Source organism: Heteronotia binoei, chromosome 4 (assembly GCF_032191835.1).
Source record: "Heteronotia binoei isolate CCM8104 ecotype False Entrance Well chromosome 4, APGP_CSIRO_Hbin_v1, whole genome shotgun sequence".
Lineage (NCBI taxonomy): Eukaryota > Metazoa > Chordata > Lepidosauria > Squamata > Gekkonidae > Heteronotia > Heteronotia binoei.
The window spans coordinates 20928261-20953790 of NC_083226.1; the positions used below are offsets into that span (position 1 = coordinate 20928261).

The 25530-nt window shown below is 48.7% G+C and overlaps 1 protein-coding gene across 1 annotated transcript; it reads left to right on the forward strand.

Annotated features, from left to right (window-relative positions):
* Positions 1 to 499: 499 nt before the first annotated feature.
* On the forward strand, positions 500 to 25330 carry ACRBP (acrosin binding protein). The gene is made up of 11 exons (XM_060236490.1): positions 500 to 548; positions 6211 to 6423; positions 8511 to 8605; positions 9479 to 9578; positions 12809 to 12850; positions 15376 to 15778; positions 17471 to 17603; positions 19217 to 19399; positions 20405 to 20569; positions 20664 to 20750; positions 24774 to 25330. Exons 1-11 carry the CDS (start codon positions 500 to 502, stop codon positions 24888 to 24890), a joined length of 1587 nt encoding a protein of 528 aa, XP_060092473.1. The 3' UTR covers positions 24891 to 25330.
* The last annotated feature ends 200 nt before the right edge of the window (positions 25331 to 25530 follow it).

The following is a 25530-nucleotide window of genomic DNA, read 5'->3' on the forward strand; positions in this document are numbered from 1 at the left end:
TACGGCTGGCCCAAGGAATTTTGGTTCTTTGAGGGAGAAAAGTACAGGATCCCTAGTATGACTTGACCCTTTTCATGTCTCCCACAAACAAGTGGACCTTCTTTAAGGCAAGGAAGGTGAGGCTATTAGTAGGCCAGAGAGATGCCGTGAGCATAGGTCATGCTCCGCCAGCTTCTCTTGCACAATCAATGGCTGAATCGGAGTGACGTGTGTTGTAACCTACGAGGGGTTGTAACCTATGAGGCAAATCGTAACTGCAGCTGCAAGGCAATGCCCACTGCTTGGAGCTTTCTTCCTGTCGCTGCAACTGCCCATTTTTTCTCCCCACAGATAAACACATCCGTCATGTTCTCTCAACCCACAGAGGCCCCCCATCCTTGTCTTCCTGCAGTAGGGCCGACTGTGAGGTCACTGTGTTCTCATTCCATTGGATTCTGGCTGTGCTGACCTTTAAAATGGCAAATGATTTGTTACTGAGAATCAGGAGGAGAACTGAAAAATGGAGGAGACCTTGAGGTTCAAGACCTCACTATGGGCCTTTCTGGTGGGTGAGTGATTGATTAGTCTGTACTCCAAGAGAGGGCCTGTCCAAACTGCTCCTTTCTAGGTAGGGATGCCAGCCTCCAGGTGGGACCTGAGGATCCTTGGAATTACAGACCATCTCCAGACGACAGAGAAGTTCCTCAGGAGAAAACGGATGCTTTAGAGGCCTTGAGGTCCTCTCCACTCCCAACTAGGGTTGCCAGGTGTGCCCCCTGCTGGCCACCAGCAGGAGATGGGGGATAGGGTAACCAGATCCGTGTTTGGGAGCTCTTGAAGATTTGGAGATGGAGTCTGGAGAGGACAGGGACCCCCAGTGGGGTACAGCGCCACAGAATCCGCCCTCCAAAGCAGCCATTTTCTCCAGGAGATGGCATGTAATCCCAGGAGGTCCCCAGGTCTCACCTGGGGGCTGGCAACCCTAACCCTCATCTCCTGCTGGTGGCCAGAGAGGACTTGGCAACCCTATTTCCAGGGCAGGATGACAGGCCTATAATAGTCATGGATGCTGGTACAGCCAAAACATCTTTAAGACTGATGCTTCTAGTAGGGCAAACTTGCTTATGCGTGATGAAGACTGAATTGATTCCCCCCCCCAGTTAAAATTATAAATATGACCTCTGTGTGCCTGACAAGTGAGGCATTTTCCCTCCCGCTGGAAGCTGCGAGTTCTGGGTTGGGAAATTCCTGGAGATTTGGGGGGCAAAGCCTGGGAAGGGGTGGGGTTTGGGGAGGGGAGAATCCTCAGTGGGGTAGAATGCCATAGAGTCCCCCCTCCAAAGCTGCCGTTTTCTCCAGTGAAACTGATCTCCGTTGTCTGGAGATCAGTTGTCATTCCGGGAAATATCCAGATGCCCCCTGGAGTCTGGCAACCCTGCCTCCAACCTGTTTCGGCTTGACATCCTTAAAGCAATTCAGCCCCCACAATTATTTTGAAGGAGAAGAAAAGGAGATTGGATTTATACCCTGCCCTTCACTACCTGAGCGGCTTCCAATCTTCTTTCCCTTCTCATCCCCACAACAGACTCCCTGTGAGGTAGGTGGGGCTGAGAGAGCTCTGACAGAAACTGCTCTTGAGAAGAAAAGCTCTGCGAGAACTTGTGACTGACTCAGTTATACATTTTCTGAAGTAATTTCTGTTCAAGACCTATGTCTGAGACAGGCCATAGTGGGGAATGATCTTCTTCTCCCGAAAGTGTTAAGATTTCTAGCCTTGGGCTCTCTGTTTCTAGCAGCAGAATGACAAACCAGAAAAAATCAAGACATAGAGCTTCTGTTAAAATAACAATTGCCATGGCGGGTGTGTGGGGGGAGGATGGTCACTACTACACAAGACTGCCAGATAAATGCTTTCCCCTTTTCCGCTCCTGCCTGCAGAGAAAAGAGAAGCAATGTTACAGTATACACCCATTATTGCTTTAACTATACAAGCTATTTGGGCCCAATCTGCTTCTTCCATTCCTAGAAAGAAGACAATGGGATTGAATGTTAGATGTATTCAAAATGATCCGTGATGAGGAGATAGAGGGAAATTTTCTTCCACTTTCATCATTGTGGAACTCTCATTAAAAAAAAAAAAAAGAAGATAGGCGGTCAGACTAGACTAAAATGTTTCTCCGCGTGTGATTTCACTGCAGTTTGCTCAGGCGGCTATAAAAGCAGATTAGACATTTTCATGGAGGATCACTCTAGCAACTGCTGTAGCCAGGAGGCGGTGGGGAGGAGATGGTGCCTTCATATTCAAAGGCAGAATCCATTTTGAAATTATTGTACTGTGCCGGATGCTAACTCTTTCCTGGACGGCCCCTGGGTTAGCCAAACTGTCTTAATGTAAGTGTCACAAGATATGAACATCAGATGATTGAGAGCCACAAGGAAGGAAGGAAGGCTGGCAGGGAAACAGATGGGAGGAGGGAGAGGTGGGAAGAAAGCAACTTTAACTTGAAATGCATTCTCCAGGCTGCTGGCTAGCTTGGCTGGGAGACGTGAGAGAACTGAACATATTGAGGCACCTGACTGGAAGGTGCCTTGCCATGGAAGTTTGCTGGGTGACCATGTACCAATCAGGTCTAAATTTTATTTGCAAATGAACATGAATGGAATCCAAATCGATTTTTCTTTCTGATAGAGCTGGCTTGAGGAAAAAGCTCTAGACTCAAAAAACCTCTGAGATTCTGCAAGCTGACAGGGCACTGGACAGGGCGATTTCTCCACTACTTTTTGTTTTTCCTTTAATTGACTCTCAATATTCCGAAGGGAAATCATGTACAGATCACATCAGGAAGATGGGTGTGTATCAGGGTAGGCAAACCCTGGAAACTGGCAACCCATGAAGTCAGGGCTTTTTTTTTTTTTTGGCAGAAAAATCCCAGCAGGAACTTATTTGCATACAAGGCCACACCCCTGGGGTCACCATCGTTTCACACAGGGCCTTTTCTGTAGAAAAATCCCAGCAGGAACTCATTTGCATATATGACATCCCTGACGTCACCATTGTTCCGCACAGGGCTTTTTTGTGGAAAAAGCCCAGCAGGTACTCATTTGTATATTAGGCCACCCCTAACACCAGGCCAGCCGGAACTGCATTCCTGTGCCTTCTTGCTAAAAAAAAAAAGCCCTGGCCTCTATTCAAATTTTCCTCAAGTTTCTGATTTTTCACCCCAATGGTTTAAGAATATCCAGAAAAATTTGGAATTTCTGTGCTGAACCATAGGTGGCGCTGTTCCATTTAGGAACACATGCTGCTCGCTCAGGGGTGGAAAGGAATGCGTTTAAAGGGGCTGAGGCCTGCGTTATTTGCAAGGATCCTAGGCTGGTCAGATCTTGGAAACTAAGGAAGGTCGGCCCTGGTTAGCACTTGAATGGGAGACCACCAAGAAAGTCCAAGGCTGCTACCCGAGGCAGGCAATGGCAAACCGCCTCTCTCTTGCCTTGAAAACCCTACGGAGTCAGCATAAATCAGGTGCGGTTTTACAGCACATCTAAGGTTGCCAAGTCCAATTCAAGAAATATCTGGGGACTTTGGGGGTGGAGCCAGGAGCAAGTTTTTGACAAGCGCAATGGAACTATAAAGGGAGTTCTGGCCATCACATTTCAAGGGACTGCACACCTTTTAAATGCCTTCCTTCCATAGGAAATAATGAAGGATGGGGCACCTTCTTTTGGGGCACATAGAATTGGACCCCCTGGTCCAATCTTTTTGAAACCTGGAGGGTATTTTGGGGAGAGGCACCAGATGCTACGCTGTAAATTTAGTGCCTCTACCTCAAAAAACAGCCCCCCTGGAGCACCAGATACTCGCGGATCCATTCTCCATTATTTCCTATGGGAATACATCTCCATAGGGAATAACAGAGTTCCCAGCAGACATTTCCCTCCCCTCCCCCTGCTTTCTGATGACCCTGAAGCTGGGGGAGGGCCTCCAAACCTGGGGATCCCCTGCCCCCACCAGGGGATTGGCAACCCTAAGCACATCACACAGAAAGACTTGACAGTGTCTCATATGAGCAAAGGGATATTAGCTTCTTTTTCCTTTTAAAAGAATAACAGTAATTTCTATGGAATAGCTGTTTGGGTAGTATAGCTAGATCTTATCAGGCAGCCAGAAGTTCTAGCTGTTTTAGTGTTATGCATAGGATTGCCAATCCCCAAGTGGTTTGGAGACCCTCTTTCCACTTTAGGGTCATCAGAAAGCGGGGGGGGGGGGGATGTCTGCTGGGCACTCCATTATTCCCTATGGAAACCAATTGATAATGGAGAATTGATCTGCAGGTGTTTGGAGCTCAGGGTAGGGTTGCCAAGTCCAATTCAAGAAATAGCTGGGGACTTTGGGGGTGGAGCCAGGAGACTTTGAGGGTGGAGCCAGGAGATATTAGGCGTGGAGCCAAGATCAAGGCTGTGACAAGCGTAATTGAACTCCAAAGGGAGTTTGGGCCATCACATTTAAAGGGACGGCACACCTTTTCAATTTCTTCCTTCCATAGGAAATCATGAAGGATAGGGGCACCTTCTTTTGGGGCTCATAGAATTGGACCCCCTGGTCCAATCGTTTTGAAACTTGGAGGGTATTTGGGGGGAGAGGCACTAGATGCTATACTGAAAATTTGGTGCCTCTACCCCAAGAAACAGCCCCCCCCCCCAGAGCCCCAGATACCCACAGATCAATTCTCCATGGTTTTCTATAGGAATAAATCTCCATAAGGAATAACAGAGTTCCCAGCAGACATTTCCCTCCCCCTCCCCCCGCTTTCTGACTACCCTGAAGCGGGGGGAGGGCCTCCAAACCGGGGGATCCCCTGCCCCCACCTGGGGATTGGCAACCCTAGCTCAGGGGGACTGTTTTTTGAAGTAAAGGCACCAAATTTGCAGCATGACATCCAATGCCTCTTCTCAAAACACCCTCCAAGTTTCAAAAAGATTGGACCAGGGGGTCCAATTCTATAAGCCCCTAAAGAAGGTGCCCCTATCCTTCATTATTTCCAATGGAGAGAAGACATTTTAGAAGTGTGCGGTCCCTTTGAATACGATGGCTAAAACTCTCTTTGGAGTTCAGTTATGCTTGTCACAACCTTGTTCAGGGCTCCACCCCCAAAGTCCCCAGGTATTTCTTGAATTGGACTTGGCAACCCTGGTTATGCACCATTAGGTAGCGAGCTAGACTTCTTTTTTTTTTAATCAAGGGAGGTTTCAGAGGTGGTTTACCATTGCTTGTGGCGTAGCTACCCTGATATCCCTTGGAGGTCGCCCTTCCAAATACTAGTCACGGCTGACCCTGCTTAACTTCTGAGATCGGCCAGCCTGGGCTGTCCAGGTCAAAAAAAGAAAAGAAAGCTGGATGAAAGATAGAGGGTGTTTCCAATGTTCCCCTCTCTCCCATCCTAACTGGAGAAGGCACTGTGTGTGTGCAGATTAAATCTACTTGATCATCACTCTTGCTACAAGAACAATGCAGGCATTGGATGCCAATAAAACAGGAGTCCAGTGGCACCTTTGAGACTAGCACCATTTTTGCTGGCATGGGCTTTCATGAGTCACAGCTCACTTAGTCAGGGTGATGTAGAGTTGCCAATCCTGTGGTGGGAGCAGGAGATCCCTCAGTTTGGAGGCCCTCCCCCCGCTTCAGGGTCATCAGAAAGTGGGGGGAGGAAAATGTCTGCTGGGCACTCCATTATTCCCTAAGAAGACTCATTCCCATAGGGTACAATGAAGAATTGACCTGTGGGTATCTGGGGCTCGGGGGGGGGCTGATTTTTGAGGTAGAGGCACCAAAGTTGCAGCATAGCATTCGATGCCTCTCCTCAAAAGACCCTCCAAGTTTCAAGAGGATTGGACTAGGGGGTCCAATTCTATGAGCCCCCAAAGAAGGTGCCCCTATCCATTATTTCCAGTAGAGGGAAGACATTTAAAAAGTGTGCAGTCCCTTTAAATATGATGGCCAGAACTCCTTTTGGAGTTCAGTTATGCTTGTTCCTGGTTCCACCCCAGTGTCTCTTGGCTCCACCCCCAAAGTCTCCTAGCTCCACCCCCGAAGTCTCCAGATATTTCTTGAATTGGACTTGGCAATCTTAGGGTGATGAGATCAATAGCTGATGCTGTAGAACTGGCTTTGTTCAAGTTTTCCTTCTGATGAAAATTCTTCTCTCCTCATGTCGTTTTCGTCTTCTTCTCCAGGGTTCCCGTTCTTCCTGTCACAGCTGATCTCTGGTACATCATCCCCGGTCCCAGGCAGCCCCCTCACAGACGAAGAGTACGAAGTCTTCTTCTCGGCTCTGAGGCCGGAGTGGAAGGCAAGCATGATGTGCCAGATCCGGCGCACTAAAGGCTGCCAGAGTCCGAAAATCAAACAGCTTGATGAGTTTGAGAACCACGGCCAGATTCCAGAGGGTACGTGGTGCTCCCTGGCGCGTGCTTTGGACTCCGTCCAGCATACTCTTAGCGTGACCCTGGTTGCACTTTCTCCTCAGGGGTTATTTTCAAGCAGCCTTTCTGTGTTCAAACCAGGCCCCAACCCTTGCCCTTGTAAGACATCAGCCCAAATGGCTCTGTGTGACCTGAGGGGAAAGTGGGAAGACGTTTCGATCAGGGCTTTTTTGTAGCAGGAACTCATTTGCATATTTGGCCACACACCCCTGAGGTAGCCAATCCTCCAAAAGCTTACAGTAGGCCCTGTACTAAGAGCCCTGTAAGCTCTTGGAGGATTGGCTACATCAGTGGGGTGTGGCCTGATATGCAAAGGAGTTCCTGATACCAAAAAAAGCCCTAGTTTTGATTATTGTGGAAGGTTGAGGGAGAACTCAGAGTTGGACCCAGCAAGGCACGAGTGGAGAGGAAAATCGGCTTAGCACAGTTCGCTTTGTGCAAGCAGTTGCCCAGTGACAGCAGCAAAACACATTGCTTTTTGTATAAATTTTAACGAAATAACAGCGTGTGCCTGGAGCAATGGAACGCACAACAGACAGTTAACATGATTTCATTTAATTTCGTTCTGAAATTGTATCAGAAGAAATACATTGTGCTATATGTTGCTCTCACTGAAAAGATACAAGCGTGAGGGACGGTGGATCAGTGGTAGGATATCTGATCTGATCTAATAATCTAATCTAATATCTGCTTGGGAGGAGCCCCGTGGCCAGAGCGGTAAAGCAGCAGTACTGCAGTCCAACTCATGACTTGAGTTCGATTCTGGTGGAAGCTGGGTTCAGGTAGCCAGCTTGAGGTTGACTCAGCCTTCCATCCTTCCAAGGTCGGTAAAATGAGTCCCCAGCTTGCTGGGGGGAAAGTGTAGATGACCGCGGAAGGCAACGGCAAACCACCTTGTAAAAAGTCTGCCATGAAAAAGTCCTGATGTGACATCACCCCATGCGTCAGTAACGACCCGGCGCTTGTGCAGGGGACTACCTTGACCTTTAATATCTACTTTGAATGTGCATGGTCCTGGATTCATTCCCCTGGCATTTTTGGTTTTAAAAAATCTGGTAATTGGTGAAGTGCCCGAGACCTTGGAGAGCCGCTGCCTGTCTGAGTAGACAAGACTGACCCTGATAGACCAGTGGTCTGACTCGGTAAAGGGCAGTTTCAATACCACAGAGGCCCCAGAGAAGTTAATCGCTGGCTCATTTAGTCTGCTGCTTAGGGTTCCCAGCCTCCTGCCAGGGGCGGGGTTTCCCCTGATGTTGGGGGCCCCAAACCGCTGTCACAGAAGTGGCTGGCGGGGGAGCCCCATCCCTGAAGAACACCAGTTCACTGCAACATGCCCAGCCAGGGCCAGCCCTAGGACCGACAGTGCCCCAGGCAGCCTTGCCGCACACCGGCCCAATCCCACTCTCCTGGCTGCCCCTTCGGAGTGGGGAGGAGGCCGGGAGAAGTGCGGCAAAGGGGGAAGAAGGCAGCAGCGATTGGAGCAGGGAGGGAGGGCAAGGAGGCCTGGAGAAGCAGCAGCAAAGAAAAGAAGCAATTTGGGGAGGGAGGGGAAGGAATTTTTTTAAACAAAAAAGGTGGGGGGTGCCTAATTGGGTGCCCCCAGGGCCGGCATCCTAGGCAAGCACCTAGTTTGCTTAGTGGGAGAGCCAGCCCTGTGCCCAGCACAATAACATCACCCAGAAGTGACATTATTGCACCTGGCACGTCATAGGAGGATGCTCTAGCATTTGAGGGAAAACTCTGTGATGACCATAGAGTTTTCCCCCAAGTGCTAGAGTGTCCTACCCCCCCACACACACACACGATGTGCCCAGCAAGATAATGTCACTTCTGGGTGACATCATTGCACCGCATGCGCTATGATCCCCCACCAGGAGCCAGGTGATAGCTGCCAACCCCACTGCTGCTCCCTCTTCTAACACAGCTTCCTTCCTCTACTGAGAGAAACCAGGTGTGCTCGTTTGGATTCTCTTCTGTGTTGGAGGAGATGCGTTTTTGCTTTCCACAGTGAAGCTAATGGTCTTCTCCCCCCCACCCCCCACTGCTTCCAGGACCCATTTGTGCTAACGTGCCACAGACCCAGCGTTTCGAGACCTTCTGTCTGTTTGCCCAGTTTCGCTGCTTGGATGAGAAGTTCTACACCAAGGTAAGGTGGAAAGAACAATGATGGGGTAAAAGTAGAAGCAAGAGACATTCAGAGTTGATTTGCTGTAGGCTGCCTCGTCATCACAACCCTGGTATTCCTTGAGGGTCTCTCATCCGACTCCTAGCCAGGGCTGACCTTGTTGAACTTCTGAGATTGGGCTAGCCTAGGGGAGGCCAAACTTGTTTAACGTAACAGCCACATCAGATATTTGAAAGGTGCAAAACATGAACCTCAGATGTTGGAAGGAGGGAGGGAGGAAGGAAGGAAGATAGATGGAGGGGGGAGGTGGAAAGAAAACAACTTTAACTTTAAATGCATTCTCCAAGCCATTGGCTGGCTTGACTTGGAAAAGCGATTTAAAGAGAAAAATGCCTTCTCCAAGCCGACTGATGGGACAGTGGGGACTTCCAGAGCTACAGAATGTGTGTGGAAGAGCCACATGTAGCTCCGAGCCTCAGTTTGACCACCCCTGGGCTAGCCCAATTGGCCAGCAAAGTCTTTGGACCAGCAAGGCTTCTGATTGGCTACCCATGTGAGGGCAAAGAATTCTGATTGGAGGGGATACCAGGTAGCGGAACAGAGGCAAGGTCACCCACCTCCAGGTGGGGCCGGATGACCTTAAATTACCACTGATCTTCAGACAGCAGATATCAATTCCCTTGGAGAAAATGGCAGCTTTGGAGGGCGGACTCTGTGGCATTATGTCCCGCCCTCCCCAGGCTCCACCCCCCAGTCTCCCGGAATTTCTCAACTTAGACTTGGCAGCCTTTAACGAGAGGCCATATGTTTGCGGAGCCGGGTGGGGTGGAGGTGGTTGTAGGCAGTGAGAGCCTAGTCAGTTTCCCCAGCGTTTCTGAATTCTTCCCTGCGCAGCGGATCGAGTGTCCTATTTTGGTTGCTGGAGAGATGATCACAGAGGCACCCCATTCTCCAGATCCCTTGGAAACATCAGTTAGTCCCATGGAGGAAGCAGGTATGGACAGAAATCCACACCAGACTCCTCCCTCCAGAAAGTCTTTGCCTGTTTCCCATTCACGTGGACATCAGTTAATCCAGGACCAGGTCTCAGAGCTACAAAGAAAAGCCTGCCTGAATCTGTGTGAGACTAGAAACAAAATGGCTGCCAGCCCCCAGGTAGTTGGTTCCAGGTCCCAGTGGGGGTTCCTTGCTTTGGGGGGGCTTTGATCTGCTGCTGTCCAGCTGGTAAGCAGGGGAAAAACCAGCCCCACATAGGGACATCATGCAGCCCCAACGTGATGATGTCACTTCCTGGTGATGTCATTTTGCCTGGGATGTCACACCAGTGCTGTTTTTTCAGGCATGCTCTATGGCAGGGGTGGCCAAACTGTGGCTCTTTCAGACATACTGTGTGGCTTTCAAAGCCCTCACCATCCTGTCAGTCAGCTTGGAGAAGGCATGCATCTTGGTGAATGCATTTAAACATCTTTAAACATACGAAGCTGCCTTATACTGAATCAGACCCTCGGTCCATCAAAGTCACTATTGTCTACTCAGACTGGCAGCGGTCTCAAGCTCCAGGGACTCAAGCTGAGGTTTTTCATGCCTATTTGCTTGGACCCTTTTTAGTTGGAGATGCCGGGGATTGAACCTGGGACCTTCTGCTTACCAAGCAGATGCTCTACCCCTGAGCCACCATCCCTCCCCTATTTAAAGGGAAGTTAAAGTTAACAGTCCCTAAAGTTAAAGTTGCTTTCTTTCCGCATCTCTGTCCCTCCCCTCCCTCCCTCCCTCCCTCCCTTCCTTCCTTCCTTCCTTCCTTCCTTCCTTCCTTCCTTCCTTCCTTCCTTCCTTCCTTCCTTCCTCCCTCCCTCCCAGCTCTCAAACACGTGATGTTTATTCTATGTGGCTCATATTAAGCAAGTTTGGCCACCCCTGCTCTATGGTTTTGAAAGCAAACCCCCCCATAGAGCTTTGTCCCCCAAACACAGCACAGTGCATGACATCCTGCCCACCCCTAAAACATCCCCCAAATCCCCCTGCCGAAACAGTGAGGGGACCTGGCAATATGCACTCGTTTCTTTTTTTCCTGCCTACGTTAATGAGGGTTTGACCTGAAGTTTGAGGGCTTCAGCTTCAGCATCTTCAGGGGAAGTGCTACTGCATGTTTAATCTGTTGGAGCAGGGGTCCCCAGCCCCCAGTCCGTGGACCAATACTGGTCCATAGCCTGCTAGCAACCGGGCCGCATAGGCATGGTGCTCTCAGCTTCCCAAGTCACGAAACCGGTATCTGAAGAAGAAGAAATTGGATTTATATCCCGCCCTCCACTCCGAATCACAGAGTGGTTCACAATCTCCTTTATCTTCTCCCCCTAAAACAGACACCCTGAGGTGGGTGGGGCTGAGAGGGCTCTTACAGCAGCTGCCCTTTCAAGGACAACCTCTGCCAGAGCTAGGGCTGACCCAAGGCCATTCCAGCAGGTGGAATTGGAGGAGTGGGGAATCAAACCCAGTTCTCCCAGATAAGAGTCCACACACTTAACCACTACACCAACCTGGTGCCAAAAAGGTTGGGAACCACTGTGTTGGGGGGTGCAGCTCTCTTCTTTTGGTGTAGAAGAGAGCCAGTTTGGTGTAGTGGTTAAGTGTGTGGACTCTTATCTGAGAGAACCGGGTTTGATTCCCCACTCCTCCACTTGCACCTGCTGGAATGGCCTTGGGTCAGCCATAGCTCTGGCAGAGGTTGTCCTTGAAAGGGCAGCTGCTGTGAGAGCCCTCTCCAGCCCCACCCACCTCACAGGGTGTCTGTTGTTGGGGAGGAAGGAAAAGGAGATTGGAGTGGAGGGCGGGATATAAATCCAATATCATCATCATCTTCTTCTTCTTCTTCTTCTTCTTCTTCTTCTTCTTCTTCTTCTTCTTCTTCTTCTTCTTCTTCTTCTTCTTCTTCTTCTTCTTCTTCTTCTTCTTCTTCTTCTTCTTCTTTTTAACTGAAATCTTTATTAAGCAATCAACAAGTTTGCAACATTCCTCCCCATAAATAGATACTCAGAACATACAAGTGAAGAAATACTATCCACAGATGTAAACTATAATAAACTAGACAGAGTTAACGTAAACACATTCCTTAACAAATATTAGAAATATATCGTTTGATTATATATCGGCTTTTGTGGGAGAACATGTTCAGCAAGCTAAGTAAGGATAGGAAACTAGAGAGTTACAAGCTGTAACTCGTAGGATTCCAAACTTGGTAACTGAACTTTAATAGGTATTTTGTTCATAATAAAATGATCCCACAAACATTGTTGCCAACCCTTGATAGCAGATTTAGATTTATTAGATTAATATCCCGCCCTCCCTGCCAAAGCAGGCTCAGGGCGGCGCACAACAATGAAACAATAAATTGCAATTAAAACATCAATCCAGCAATTGCAACAATTAAAACAATATAAACTAGGCTTCCCAATCCCCAGGTCCCAGAGGGGGATCCTCCGATTTTATAGGCTTCCCCCCTCCCCCAGCCAGCTGGCCGGCGGGGGAAGCCCAGCCCCCACAGCCATTATGCACCTCCACCAACGATTCCCATAGGGAATGATGAGGAATTGATCCGTGGGTATTGGGGGCTCTGGGGGAGCTGTTTTTTGAGGTAGAGGCGCCAAATTTTCAGTATAGCATCTAGTACCTCTCCCCAAAATACCCCCCCCCAAGTTTCAAAAGGATTGGACCAGGGGGTCCAATTCTATGAGCCCCAAAAGAAGGTGCCCCTATCCATTATTTTCTATGGAAGGAAGGCGTTTTAAAAGGTGTGCTGTCCCTTTAAGTGTGATGGCCAGAACTCCCTTTGGAGTTCAGTGACGCTTGTCACAGCCTTGCTCCTGGCTCTGCCCCCAATGTCTCCTGGCTCCATCCCCAAAGTCCCCAGATATTTCTTGAATTGGACTTGGCAACCCTAATATAAACCAATAAAACAGTTTGGTGCTAGTATCAAATTTTCGATATTAGCACTTCATGCTCTTAGGTATCCTTTTGTATTACTATATCGGCAATTTAATTAGAGGCTAGCTGGCACTTTAGTTAAAAGCTACCCGAAAAAGTGTTGCCTTGCAGGCCTTGCAGAACTGGGTGAGGGTTGACCGGAGGAGGTCAGAGGACATACACTGTCCATCCAGTTCGTTGCTAATATAGTTCTGGCGACAGATAATAAAATATGGATTCTTTCTGTGTTTTGCTTGTTGTGTGTAGAGTCTGACATTTCGCCGAGCAACGAAATTTCAGGAGCCAGAGGTGAGTGTATGCCAGTAACAGAGGATATACGCAGTATTATCTGTTTCCAAAATTGTTGTAAAAAAATACAAGCCCACCATGTAATCGCCCATTTGACCACATTGCTTCCTGCAAGTGGGTTCAGTGTTTTAAGAGGGTGGGAAATCGCTGGTGGGAAATACCATCTCATTATGATTTAGAGTTGGGAGTGAGCAGTGAAGTGGCCAAGTTTGCGGATGACACTAAATTGTTCAGGGTGGTGAGAACCAGAGAGGATTGTGAGGCACTCCAAAGGGATCTGTTGAGGCTGGGTGAGTGGGCGTCAACGTGGCAGATGTGGTTCAATGTGGCCAAGTGCAAAGTAATGCACACTGGGGCCAAGAATCCCAGCTACAAATACAAGTTGATGGGGTGTGAACTGGCAGAGGCTGACCAAGAGAGAGATCTTGGGGTCGTGGTAGATAACTCACTGAAAATGTCAAGACAGTGTGCGTTTGCAATAAAAAAGGCCAACGCCATGCTGGGAATTATTAGGAAGGGAATTGAAAACAAATCAGCCAGTATCATAATGCCCCTGTATAAATCGATAGTGCGGTCTCATTTGGAGTAGTGTGTGCAGTTCTGGTCACCGCACCTCAAAAAGGATATTATAGCATTGGAGAAAGTCCAGAAAAAGGCAACTAGAATGATTAAAGGGCTGGAACACTTTCCCTATGAAGAAAGGTTGAAACGCTTGGGATTCTTTAGCTTGGAGAAACGTCGACTGCAGGGTGACATGATAGAGGTTTACAAGATAATGCATGGGATGGAGAAAGTAGAGAAAGAAGTACTTTTCTCCCTTTCTCACAATACAAGAACTTGTGGGCATTCGATGAAATTGCTGAGCAGACAGGTTAAAACGGATAAAAGGAAGTACTTCTTCACCCAAAGGGTGATTAACATGTGGAATTCACTGCCACAGGAGGTGGTGGCGGCCACAAGCATAGCCACCTTCAAGAGGGGTTTAGATGAAAATATGGAGCAGAGGTCCATCAGTGGCTATTAGCCACAGTGTGTGTGTATGTATGTATGTATATATATATATACACACATATAAATATATATATATATACACACACACATATAAAAATTTTTTGCCACTGTGTGACAGTGTTGGACTGGATGGGCCATTGGCCTGATCTAACATGGCTTCTCTTTTGTTCTTATGTTCTTATTATCAATGTTACTGTTTGTATCTGAATGCTATGTACTTTTGAAGTATAACATGAAGATTGCCAGATTACATTCCAGTCATTATCTGCTAACTCAAGCAAGCCATCCTTATAGGATTACCAAGTCCCTCCGCCGGGTTTTACCACAATTCCTACAGCGTCACATCAGAAACGTTCTAGGATTTGTGGTAAACTCTATGGTGCCATAGAGTTTTTAGTGTGAGTCCTAGAGCATCACCGGCATGATGACATCACTTCCAAGTGACGTCATCATGCTGAGGATGGTGCACACCAATGGGGCTCTTTGGGGGCAGGATTCCCTCAGCACCCTGCTGGCAGGTTGGGGCCCTCCCGGGTTGGGGCCCTCCCCACCCACAGTGGGAGCTTGGCAGCCATACATCTTTATGCCATTGCTTTTGATATTTCAATTTAGGTTTTTGTTCATGATGTTGCCTTTGGTGGTGAGAAGACTTGAAATGGGGGTCATATGGAGAGGGATAAGAATGCAGATCAGGGGGTGGATTGGGATGCTCATGTGGCCCAGGAGCCAGCACTGCTGAGACTTAGGTGGCTTTTGTGACTGCTAGCAGTTTTCCACCAAAGTGGTCCACTGGGAGTGTTCCTGGTAAGTTAAAGCGCCAGTCTCCCTTGATATCAAGTGGATTCTGTGGGAAGTGTAGATGCTGAAGGTCAGGGGTTCCCAACGTGGTGTCTATGGCCACTGTGGTGCCTGCTAACACCCTCTCTGGCACCCAAGTATTTTTAGAAGGTAGACAGGATCAGGTAGGTCTTTTGGTCAGCAAGGCTTCTGATCGGCCACTGGACATTTGAATGGCTGTATAGATTTAGTTAAAAGCTGCTTTGGCAGCAGCTGCCCCCACAACAGAAGGCGCTTCACTGTGTGACTGAAAGTAAGCTGTGACAGCCATCTTGTGACTGGCTCCACCTCCTGCAGCAGTTGTGTGGCAGCCATTTTGGGGCCTAATGCGACTCTTTGGGGAGCCGTTTTGTGGTTGCATCAGCCGTTTTGCGGTTGAGTCCAAATTCCAAAGGGGCCTGCAGCAGCCTCAAAATGTTTAGGGATCCACCCCCCTGCTGAAGATCTGTTTCTAGGGTTGCCAGGTCTGCGTTGGAAAACACCTGGAGACTTTGGGGGTGGATCTGGGAGAGGGCGGGGTTGGGGGAGGGGAGGGGCCTCAGCAAGGAACAACACTATAGAGTCCGCCCTTCAAAGCAGCCATTTTCTCCAGGGGAGAGCTGGCAGCTCTGTTTCTGCAGAAGAGTGGCAAACTTACGTTCCTACCCCATCTGCTCTCTGTCTTGTCCTCCCTACAGTTCCGGACACCACACACCCAGTCCGGGTTTCCCAGCCCCTCCACGACAAGGACCTCCTCTCCAGCATTGATTCCATTCTGAAATACTCCTTTGCCGTTTCGGGTCAGGAGCCTGAGCCCCGGGAACAACTCCCAGTGACAAGCAGCACCGAGGAAGTTATCGAAGTCCCTGTGCATGAGGAACATCCGGGCCGCTCCAAAATCTGGCTTGTCACACCCGTCTCTGAAACAGCTGCCCAGGCATCCGAGGAGATTATAGAGACAGAGCAGCAGCTAGAGGAAAATCTCCACCACCCTGTGAGCACAGCTGTCTCCGTGGAGCATGAGGAGAGTACTGAAGCTCCTGAAGGCACAACAATACTTAATATCCAAGAAGTGGGCCTAGGGACCAAGTCCAAAGGCAGGTGAGGACAAAACTCAGGTATCAGTGAAGTGGTTGAGCCTGTTGCCCCTTGGTATAGGGTTGCCATGTCTTGCTTGACTGCTGGCGGTGGAAGCCTCTTGTGTGCACACCATGAAATGCCAACAGGAAGTGACATGATCGTGCTGGGCACATCGCATTTCGGACGCTCTAGCACTTGGGTTAAAAAAAACCTCTATGGTGCCATAGAGTTTTTACCTTAATACTAGAGTGTCCTGTGTACAATGTGCCCAGCATGATGATGTCACTTTTGGGTGACATCATCGCACTGGACACATCAGGCATCGAAGGAGCTTTTTGATGGGCAGGGATCCCCCCACTGACCAGCTCTGTTCTGGTGGGTTGGAGGCCCCCAAACTAAATACAGAATTTGACATTAATCTCCATTAGTTTTCTAGCCTGTCAAGATCATCCTTGTCTTCTATTGTATTTGCTATCCCTCCCAATTTAGTATCATCTTCAAATGTAATAAGCATTCCCTCTATTCTTTCATTCACATCATTTATAACAATGTGAATGATCTCTGCATGAGTCTCTGGAGAGCCACTGCCAGTCAGAGGAGCTACAGAGCAAAACCTCTCTTTTCTCCATTGGCTGAGGCTCCTTCCTTGGGGAGGAAGGGGGGGAGGAATAGCTTGCTTTGCCAGGCTCTCTCAATCGCACAGCAGAGCTACTGAGCCAAGCCTCTCTTCCTTCTATTGGATGAGGCTCCCCCCTCCCAGTCCCCTGGGGAAGAAAGGAAAGAGCCAGTTCCTTTGCCCAGTTCCCTGGATCCCGTGGGAGAAATACAAAGCAAGAAAGCATCTTTAAAACCAATGAGTGCTAACGTTTAAGCATGTTTTAAGTTTCTAAAAATATATATTTGCATTTGCCTGTTCTTTATAAAATGTATACCTCTGCTACCCAATCTTAAATAGGTACACGTGGCCCAGCATGGCTCAGCCCAACCTAACATGGCCCAGCCCAACAAGGTCTCATTTATGTCAGATCCAGCCCTCAGAACAAATGAGTTTAACTCTCCTGGTTAACTATTCTATAAGGCCTTGTGTATCCATAAGGCAAATGTGACAAGGAGACCAAGGAGAACCTGACTTGCTGCTGCCACGTTTGACAACAAACGTACCCTTCCTAAAACGTCCACTTGGGGCATGGGGGCACCTCAGGCAGACAGTTCTTCCTGAAAAGCACCTGTAGAAATTCAGAGTTGGATACGGAGGACAGTTCCATACAATGCTAGCTCTAAGCTGTGGAATCTTGTAGGCAAAAATTCTACTTTGTGAGCTACTGGCATTAAAGTTGCGAGCTACTACATCAATTAGGTTGCTCTGGGGTCATTTTTCCTGAGCTCAGACAAAAATATGAGAGCCGGAGGCTAAAAAACTCGCTCACCCGAACTCAGCTTTGAGGGAACACTGGTCACCAAGGCTTTTTTTGTATCAGGAACTCCTTTGCATATTAGGCCACACACCCCTGATGTAGCCAATCCTCCAACAGCTTACAGGGCTTTTAGTACAAGGCCTACTGTAAGCTCCAGGAGGATTGGCTACAATATGCAGGGGGTGTGGCCAAATATGCAAAGGAGTTCCTGCTATTAAAAAAAGCCCTGTTGGTCGCGTATCAAATCAAAATGGCTCTCACAATTTGCTCCTCTCTGTCCCTCCCTTATTGCATTTAGACTCTTAGATCTTGAGAAGGATGATGCTCTGTTGATTCTCTGCTTTGCGGTGCTCGAAGACATTTGTATCACCTCAGTGGTTAGCAAGGCCTGGAAACAAATAGAGGACAAAACCTTTGGCTATGGCAGTCTGGTAAGTGTCAGCATTGGGTCCCTGGCAAGGGTCAGGTAAACCTAAAATCTAGGTCTCGTTCTTGCCCCGGAATCCTTCTGAGGACAGGATCCAGAGTATTACTAGCTTAGAAAACCCCTACACTCCTGTGTTGTTTTTTACGATATCTCCAGAGGGCAGAATGTAGAGCTATTAGATTAGAGAGCCAGTTTGGAGTAGTGGTTAAGAGCAGTGGACTCTAAGCCGAAGAACTGGGTCTGATTCCCCACTCCTCCGCCACATTCAGCTGCTGGGTGACCTTGAGTCAGTCACAATTCTCTCAGAGCTGTCCTCTCAAGGGCAGTTTTCTCAGAGCTCTCTCAGCCCTACCTGCCTCACAGGGTGTCTGTTGTGGGGAGAGGAAAGGAAGGAGATTGTCAACCACTCTGAGATTCTGAGTGAAGGGCAGGGTATAGATCCAATATGACAGGCAAGCAGTCGACCGATGCTGTGCAAATTGCACTGGTTACCAGTTGGGTACCGGATCTGCTTCAAGGTTCTAGTAGTGACATTCAAAGCCTTATGTGGCCTGGATGAGACCGACATAACTGCAGGACCACCTCTCCCCGTATGAGCCCTGAAGGTTGCTGCGACCTGCCAAGCAACATCTTCTGGCCATCCCTGTCCCAAAGGACGTCCGTCTTGCCTTGACCAAGGCCCTGACCCCAACCTGGTGGAATCAGCTCCCTTAGGAGATACAGGCCCTACCTGTATTATTTGACTGGTTTTACTTGGATGGTCCTTTGACTGGTTTTACTTGGATGTAATCCACCCTGAGCCCGTTTGGGAAAGGGCGGAATATAAATTTACCAAAATAAAATAAATACCGTATTTTTCGCACCATAAGGCGCTCCGGACGATAGGACGCACCTTCCTCCTGGGGGGGGCGATCCGCTGCCTCCGATCCCGGCGCTTCCTCCACACCTGCCTGCCTGGCTCCAGCCCTGACGCTTACAGCAAGCGCCGGGATCGCTCCCTCTGCCCACCGATCCCGGCTCTTGCTGTAAGCGTCAGAGCTGAAGCCAAGCAGAAAGGCACGGAGGAGGCACGCTGCCCTCTCCACAGCCGGCGCTCGCAAAAGCGCTGGGTTTGCGGAGGGAGCGGGTGCTTCCTCCGTGCCTGCCTGCCTGGCTTCAGCTCTGATGCTTACAGCAAGCGCCGGGATCGGAGGGCAGAGGGAGCGATCCTGGCGCTTGCTGTAAGTGTCAGAGCTGGAGCCAGGCAGGCAGGCGTGGGGAAAGCGCCAGGATCAGAGGCGGAGGCAGCGGATCGCCCCCCCCAGGAAGGTAGGTACCGGTACCTTCTCTCCATAAGACGCACACAGTTTTCCCCCCACTTTTTTTGGGGGGGGGGGGGAGTGCGTCTTATGGTGCGAAAAATACGGTAAATAAAATATCTTCTTCTACTAGATAAACACTACTCTTTGGTCTAATCCAGATACAAGAGGGGCACCGAGAACATGTATGTTGGGAGGTGGCGGAGGGCCAATTCATCCCCACTCAGTTGCCTCAAGAGAGACAGAAGGAGGGGGAAAAAAGATTGTTCCGGAATCTTAAATGTTGTTCTTGCCCTCTCATCGGTCCACCGCTCTCCAGGTGTGCGACAGCGTTGGCCGACGCCACACCGACCTGTGCCCCATGTGTGCGTTCTGTTCCCTGAAGATGGAGCAGTGCCAACGGGCCTCGGATCTGAGGCGCGTCCGTTGTGTGGAGGGCACCACGTACACAGCCTACATCAATCCCGGGATCGTCTCCCAGTTCCAGGATACAGGCACCAAGGTAAGAAGAAGATGAGGCTGCCAAGATATTGGGGGGAAACAATCTGTAGAGGACACAGGGTGGAATTCCAAGCAGATCATCTCGGAACAGGGATGCCCGGGGATCTCCCAGAATTGGTCTCCAGATAACAAAAATCAGCTCTCCTGAAGAAAGTAATACGAAAAACAGGTCCCGATGTATAAATACAAAAGAATAAACAGAACCTTGGAAAAACACTTACATTCACACTCCGTGTGTACAAACATACATATTGCTGGCAAAGACTGTGAAACTACACGTAAATGTACAATTATGCTCCCCAAATAGCAGCTGGTAACAAATGCAATCACGGAAAGAGTCTGAGGATTAAAAAGTCCATCTAATCACGTCTGCAGGGCTGTGACCTTCTCTCTTGTGTGCAGTTTATGCCCCGTGGCGCAGAGTGGTAAAGCTGCAGTACTGCAGTCGAAGCCCAATGCTCACCACCTGAGTTCGATCCCAGCGGAAGTTGGTTCAGGTAGCTGGCTCCAGGTTGACTCAGCCTTCCATTCTTCCGAGGTCGATAAAATGAGTACCCAGCTTGCTGGGGGGAAAGGGTAGATGACTGGGGAAGGCAGTGGCAAACCACCTCGTAAAAAGTGAAAACGTCATGAAAGCAACGTCACCCCAGAGTCAAAAACGACTGGTGTTTGCACAGAGGACTACCTTTACCTTTTTATCTTCCATGCTGCTACAAAGGAATCCAAAACTTCCACCGGAGAGAGAATGGACCGTACTCCTAGGTCATATCACGCCTCTTCTCTCCACAAAACCTGCTTCACGGAGCCACAGAGAAACTATTTTAACTTGGATCAAGGCATTCCTTTGCTGCTCTGCACCCTCCATTCCCTCTAGGCTCCGCCTCCTAAATCTCCAAGAAATTCCAAACCTGGAGATGGAAGCAGGTCCCATTTTATTAAGTGGGGCTTACTTCCTGGTCTCGAGGACCACAGCCACAATGTGGAGGTCTCCTCTTTGTACCGTCAGGTTGACTCCCCAGAAGTCGAGTATTACGGGATGGATGTCTATGGAGGCTTGAAGGCAGACTACTGGTGTAGCCGCTTGGCCACTCACGGCTGCGACGATCCCCGTGTCAATCTCTGGCTGCAGACGGAATATTCTCTCTTCCAGCAAGGAGATTACCCGGACAAGGTGAGAAGGAACGGGACGGCTGGCCTTTCCTCTCTCCTTTTGACCGTTACCAGCTTGTTCCTCTCAGTCCTCCCCATTCTGTTCCTTCTCCCAGATCTGTGACTCCGAAAGAGTCGAACATCCCAATTACTGTGCTTTCAAGAGTCACCAGTGCCTGGAGAACAGCCTCAGTGGAGAGAAGGTGAGGACTCGGGGTCCGTTTTCCCCGAGTGGCTTGTGAGTCACTCTCGTCTGCAGGCCCATAGCCACAGGGGGGCCAAGGGTTGCCAATCCCAGGTGAGTAAATAAGAAAAACTGCTAAGAGACACCATAATTTTTAAACAACAAGGCAGTGTAATGTAGAGGTCAGTGGTGTACTGACAAGGCTTGCACATAGAACTTCAAATAGAAAGCCTGTAGTAAAAAAACATACAGAAGGCAGTTCAAAAGCAGTCTTTCCAATCACAAAAGAGTGACAACGCTGCTCAGATTCAACTTCTGAATTAATGGCCTAACTAGCTTAAATTTTAATCTGTTTAACTAGCTGTTTAATTAGCTTAAATTTTAACCAGGCCATGCCGCTCAAGTTCCGCCTCTCAAGTTCACCTTAAATTTTAATCTGTTTTAATTGTTTGATTGCTGTATTATTTCTTGATTGTTTTTTACTGTTGATCTGATTGTTTTATTGTGTTGCAACCCGCCCTGAGCCCATTATGGGAAAGGGCGGCAGGTAAGTTAACAGAAATAAAAATAAATAAACAAACAGTAGTCCAGGATTCAGTTCATGGAACTAAAAGAAGCCCTTCCAAATATGTCTGTTCTAGTTATCAAGATGTTTCATCCGTCCTTCTTCAGTTTGGAGGCTTCACTGGAACCCAATCTTTACAAAACATTCACTGGAACCCAATCTTTACAAAACATACAAAACACTGGAACCCAATCTTTACAAAACATTCACATGAACTAAATACTGGACTATCGTCACTCCTTTGTGATTGGAAGGACTGCTTTTGAACTGTCTTCTGTTTATGTTTTTTTGCTACATGCTTTCTCTTTGAAGTTCTATGTGCAAGCCTTGTCAGTACACCACTGACCTCTACATTACACTGTCTTGTTTAAAATATATGATGTCTCTTAGCGTTTTTTTTTTAATTTACACAGCTGTACGCTAAGATCCTATAGTTCCGCTAATCCCCAGGTGGGGGCGGGGGATCCTCCAGTTTGGAGGCTCTCTCCCCCCCCCCCACTTCAGGGTCATCAGAATGCGGGGAGGGGGAGTGAAATGTCTTGCTGGGCACTATGGAGACCGATTCCTATAGGATATAATGGAAAATTGATCCACTGGTATCTGGGGCTCTGGAGGGAGGGCTGCGTTTTGAATTAGAAGCACCATATTAGCAGTATAGCATCCTGTGCATCTCCCCAAACTACCCTCCAAGTTTCAAAAGGATTGGACCAGGGAGTCCAATTCTGTGAGCCCCCAAAGAAGGTGCCTCTGCTCTTCATTATTTCCAATAGAGGGAAGGCATTGAAAAGGTGTGCCGTCCCTTTAAATGTGATGGCCAGAACTCCCTTTGGCGTTCAATTCTGCTTGTCACACCCTTGCTCCTGGCTCCACCCCCAATGTCTCCTGGCTCCACCCTCAAAGTCCCCAGATATTTCTTGAATTGGGCTTGGCAAGCCTAGGGTGGGTCTGTGGGGGGGACTGCCCCCTGACTTCCAGGCGGGACCCTCCAGGGGGGCTGCCTGCTTTTTCTGCCATGATGACTGAGCTGCCAAAGCAGCAGCCAAAGCCAGGGCACAGGGCACAGCAGCAAAAGCAGCAAGTGGAGAGGAGGGAGGCGGAGGAAGCTGCATCGAATGGGCCAGGGAGGTGGGGGGGGGGACAGATGGAGCTGCTGGCTGCAAAGTGCCAGGGTGGGGAAGAGGGAGGTGGAAGGAAACCCCCCTGCTTGCACGCAAAGTGCAGTCCCTTCTCGATTCCAAAGTTTCAGGGTTGGCTGCCTCGACTTGCCCACTTTGAGTCTCCAGCTTTTGCCCTAACTCCGGAAAGCTTTGGAGAAGCGGCAAGCCCTGCAGTGGATGGGAAAGGGTGCCCCCCTGACTTTTAAAAAGCCCCCTAACTCTGTAAGGGCAAGGCCATTTGACTTCACCAGAATTCATGCACCCTGCCTTGGACTTAGGGTTGCCAGCCTCCAGGTGGTTATTATAGAAAGACCCACAGAACTGTGGAAAATTAACGAACAAGTACCGGAAGTAAATTTATAAATATAAATTGGTTATTCAGAAAACTTTTCAAAAACCCATATCGCTCCACCGTTTACAACAGATCATAGACGCAAGGTTCAATGCACAAGGAATAACGCTCAAAAGTTATTTTCAGTTCATCGTGTCAATTTCCGACTTAAAGCGCTTGAAGACCATTCATTCGCCTGACTCTGCGGGTAAATGAAAGTGCAAGTGCCAAAAGTATTTCGCATGCAGTCAGTTCTGGTTTTTCAAGACTATTTCTTTCATTTTCAGAGATGTTGTACTAAAACCTTCATCTTTTGTGCAAGCTTTATATGCGGTGGGTAGCCAACAGCCTCCGACAGTGAAGCCGCCTGTAGTACTGTTTCAGGAAACACCTTTGTCAAAGAGACGCATCCCACTCATCACAACAAAACGAAACGCTTCATATAGCACTAGCCCTGGAGAAAACACGATGAAGTGAAAATAACTTCTGAACTTTATTCCTTGCACATTGAAGAGACCCAGTTTGGTGTAGTGGTTAAGTGTGCGGACTCTTATCTGGGAGAACCGGGTTTGATTCCCCACTCCTCCACTTACAGCTGCTGGAATGGCCTGGGGTCAGCCATAGCTATCTCAGGAATTGTCCTTGAAAGGGCAGCTGCTGTGAGAGCTCTCTCAGCCTCACCTACCTCACAGGGTGTCTGTTGTGGGGGGAGAAGATATAGGAGATTGTAAGCCACTCTGAGTCTGATTCAGAGAGAAAGGCGGGGTATAAATCTGCAGTCGTCTTCTTCTTCTATATTAATCAATTTATATTTATAAATTTACGTACTTTCAGTACTCATTCGTTAACTTTCAACAGTTCTGTCGGTCTTTATATAATCTGCTTTGTACTGTGGGCCTCTAGGTTCTACTACAGCCTCCAGGTAGTAGCTGGAAATCTCCCATGATTACAACCACGGCTTTTCTTTTAGCAGGAGCGCACAGGAATACTGTTCTAGCTGGCTTGGTGTCAGGGGTGTGGCCTAATATGCAAATAGGTTCCTGCTGGGCTTTTTCTATCAACGAAGCCCTGGTTACAGCTGATATCTAGGAGACTGAGATCAGTTCACCTGGAGAAAAGGGCTCCTTTGGAAGTTGGACTTTGTGGCATTATACTCGGCCCTCCTCCGGCCCCACCCTCCAGCTGGGAATCCTACCCTCCGTGCAATAACATAACTGGACTGCACCTGGGTTTGATCTCAGGAACTCCCCAAGCAACACATGCCGTAAAGCAAAAGAAGGCTTTGTTGAAGAAATGCAAGAAAAGGCATTAAAAACAAGGCATAAAGTTCAGTGGCAGAGTAAATGCGCAGAAATAACAAAAATGACTGGCTTCCCAACGTATTTGCTTAACGTAAGAGTCACATAGAATAAATGTCAGATGCATGAGAGCTGCCACATAGAATAAATGTCAGGTGTCACATAGAATAAATGTCAGATGCATGAATTTCAGGTGTTTGACAGGGAGGGAGGGAGGAAGGAAGGAAGGAAAGGAAGGAAGGAAGGAAGGAAGGAAGGAAGGAAGGAAGGAAGGAAGGAAGGAAGGAAGGAAGGAAGGAAGGAAGGAAGGAAGGAAGGAAGGAAGGAAGGAAGGAAGGAAGGAAGGAGTGGAAAGAAAGCAACTTTAAATGCATTCTCCAAGCTGCTGGCTGGCTTGGCTTACAGAAGTGCTTTAAAGAGAAATGCCTTCTCCAAGCCAGCCGACAGGGTGGAGGCTTCAAGAGCCACACAATGTGTGAAAGAGTTGCAGTTTGGCCACCCCTGCCACATCACCTGAACTGGGGAATGTTTGGATCTTTCATGTGCATACTTCCGTAACATGTGCACGGGAGAGCTAAATATTGCCCACGTCACACCGTACGGTATGCACCAGACCCACACACTCTCAGTCTGCCTGGCTGGGCACCCGTGACTGGTTTTCTTGGCTTAGCTTTTCCTGCTTGGATCTCAGGTCCTGCGGCGCGGCTGCTTCAAAAAGGAGAGGTACCATGTCCTGAGCACTGAGGAAGGGGAAGAGGAGGTGCTGCTCTGGAGCCGGAAGTTCTCAAGTTTTTCTTCGGAGGGGTGAATGCAAGAAAGAATGCCCAAGGAGTAATTTTCCACAGGGAGGACTGGGGTGCAGGGCGGAAGGCCCGAGAAAGAGCATCACCACTGCCTCTCCAGGCCCCGGCTCCCTTCTCCAGCATGCTCTGTGTAGCCTGCCTTCTGGGGATGAAATACCACCACCTCTTCTGCGCCCTGTTTGGTATTAGAAGTGACACCATCCTTGTTCTCGCTGCTGTGAAATCTGTCTCAAAAGGACTGCACAGGTAAACCTGTCTCTCTCTCTCTCTCCAACAAAAACTGCCCTTTACCGAATACTTGGGGCTCTTCAGGTAAGGGACAGAATTTGCAAGAGGAAAGCTGTCATTGGTAATCACCGTTTCTCCGTCATGACCCTTGTCACACATCAGTACTAGCTTGATATGCTTTGTTTTCCTTTTCATAAAAAGCTTTTTCAACCCACAATTCCCACTTGCTCCTCTATATTTAGTTCTGCTGGGGGGGCGGGGGGACACACGCACATTTCAATGGCTTTTTTTGTGTGTTTGCATTATTACAACACGTGATTCATGTGTCTAGGTTTTTGCATTTCAAATCCCCCAAATTTAGGGCTTTTCTGCATTCTCATGTTTCCCATCTATTGTCCCTATTGCTTGGGTGTTTGT

Bases quoted from the DNA above. Each gene is read 5' to 3' on its own strand.
- ACRBP (XM_060236490.1), top strand. From the start codon at position 500: ATGGAGGAGACCTTGAGGTTCAAGACCTCACTATGGGCCTTTCTGGTG. The intron at 8,606-9,478 runs GTAAGGTGGAAA...TTCCCTGCGCAG, and splicing joins ATGAGAAGTTCTACACCAAG to CGGATCGAGTGTCCTATTTT. The intron at 9,579-12,808 runs GTATGGACAGAA...TGTTGTGTGTAG, and splicing joins TAGTCCCATGGAGGAAGCAG to AGTCTGACATTTCGCCGAGC.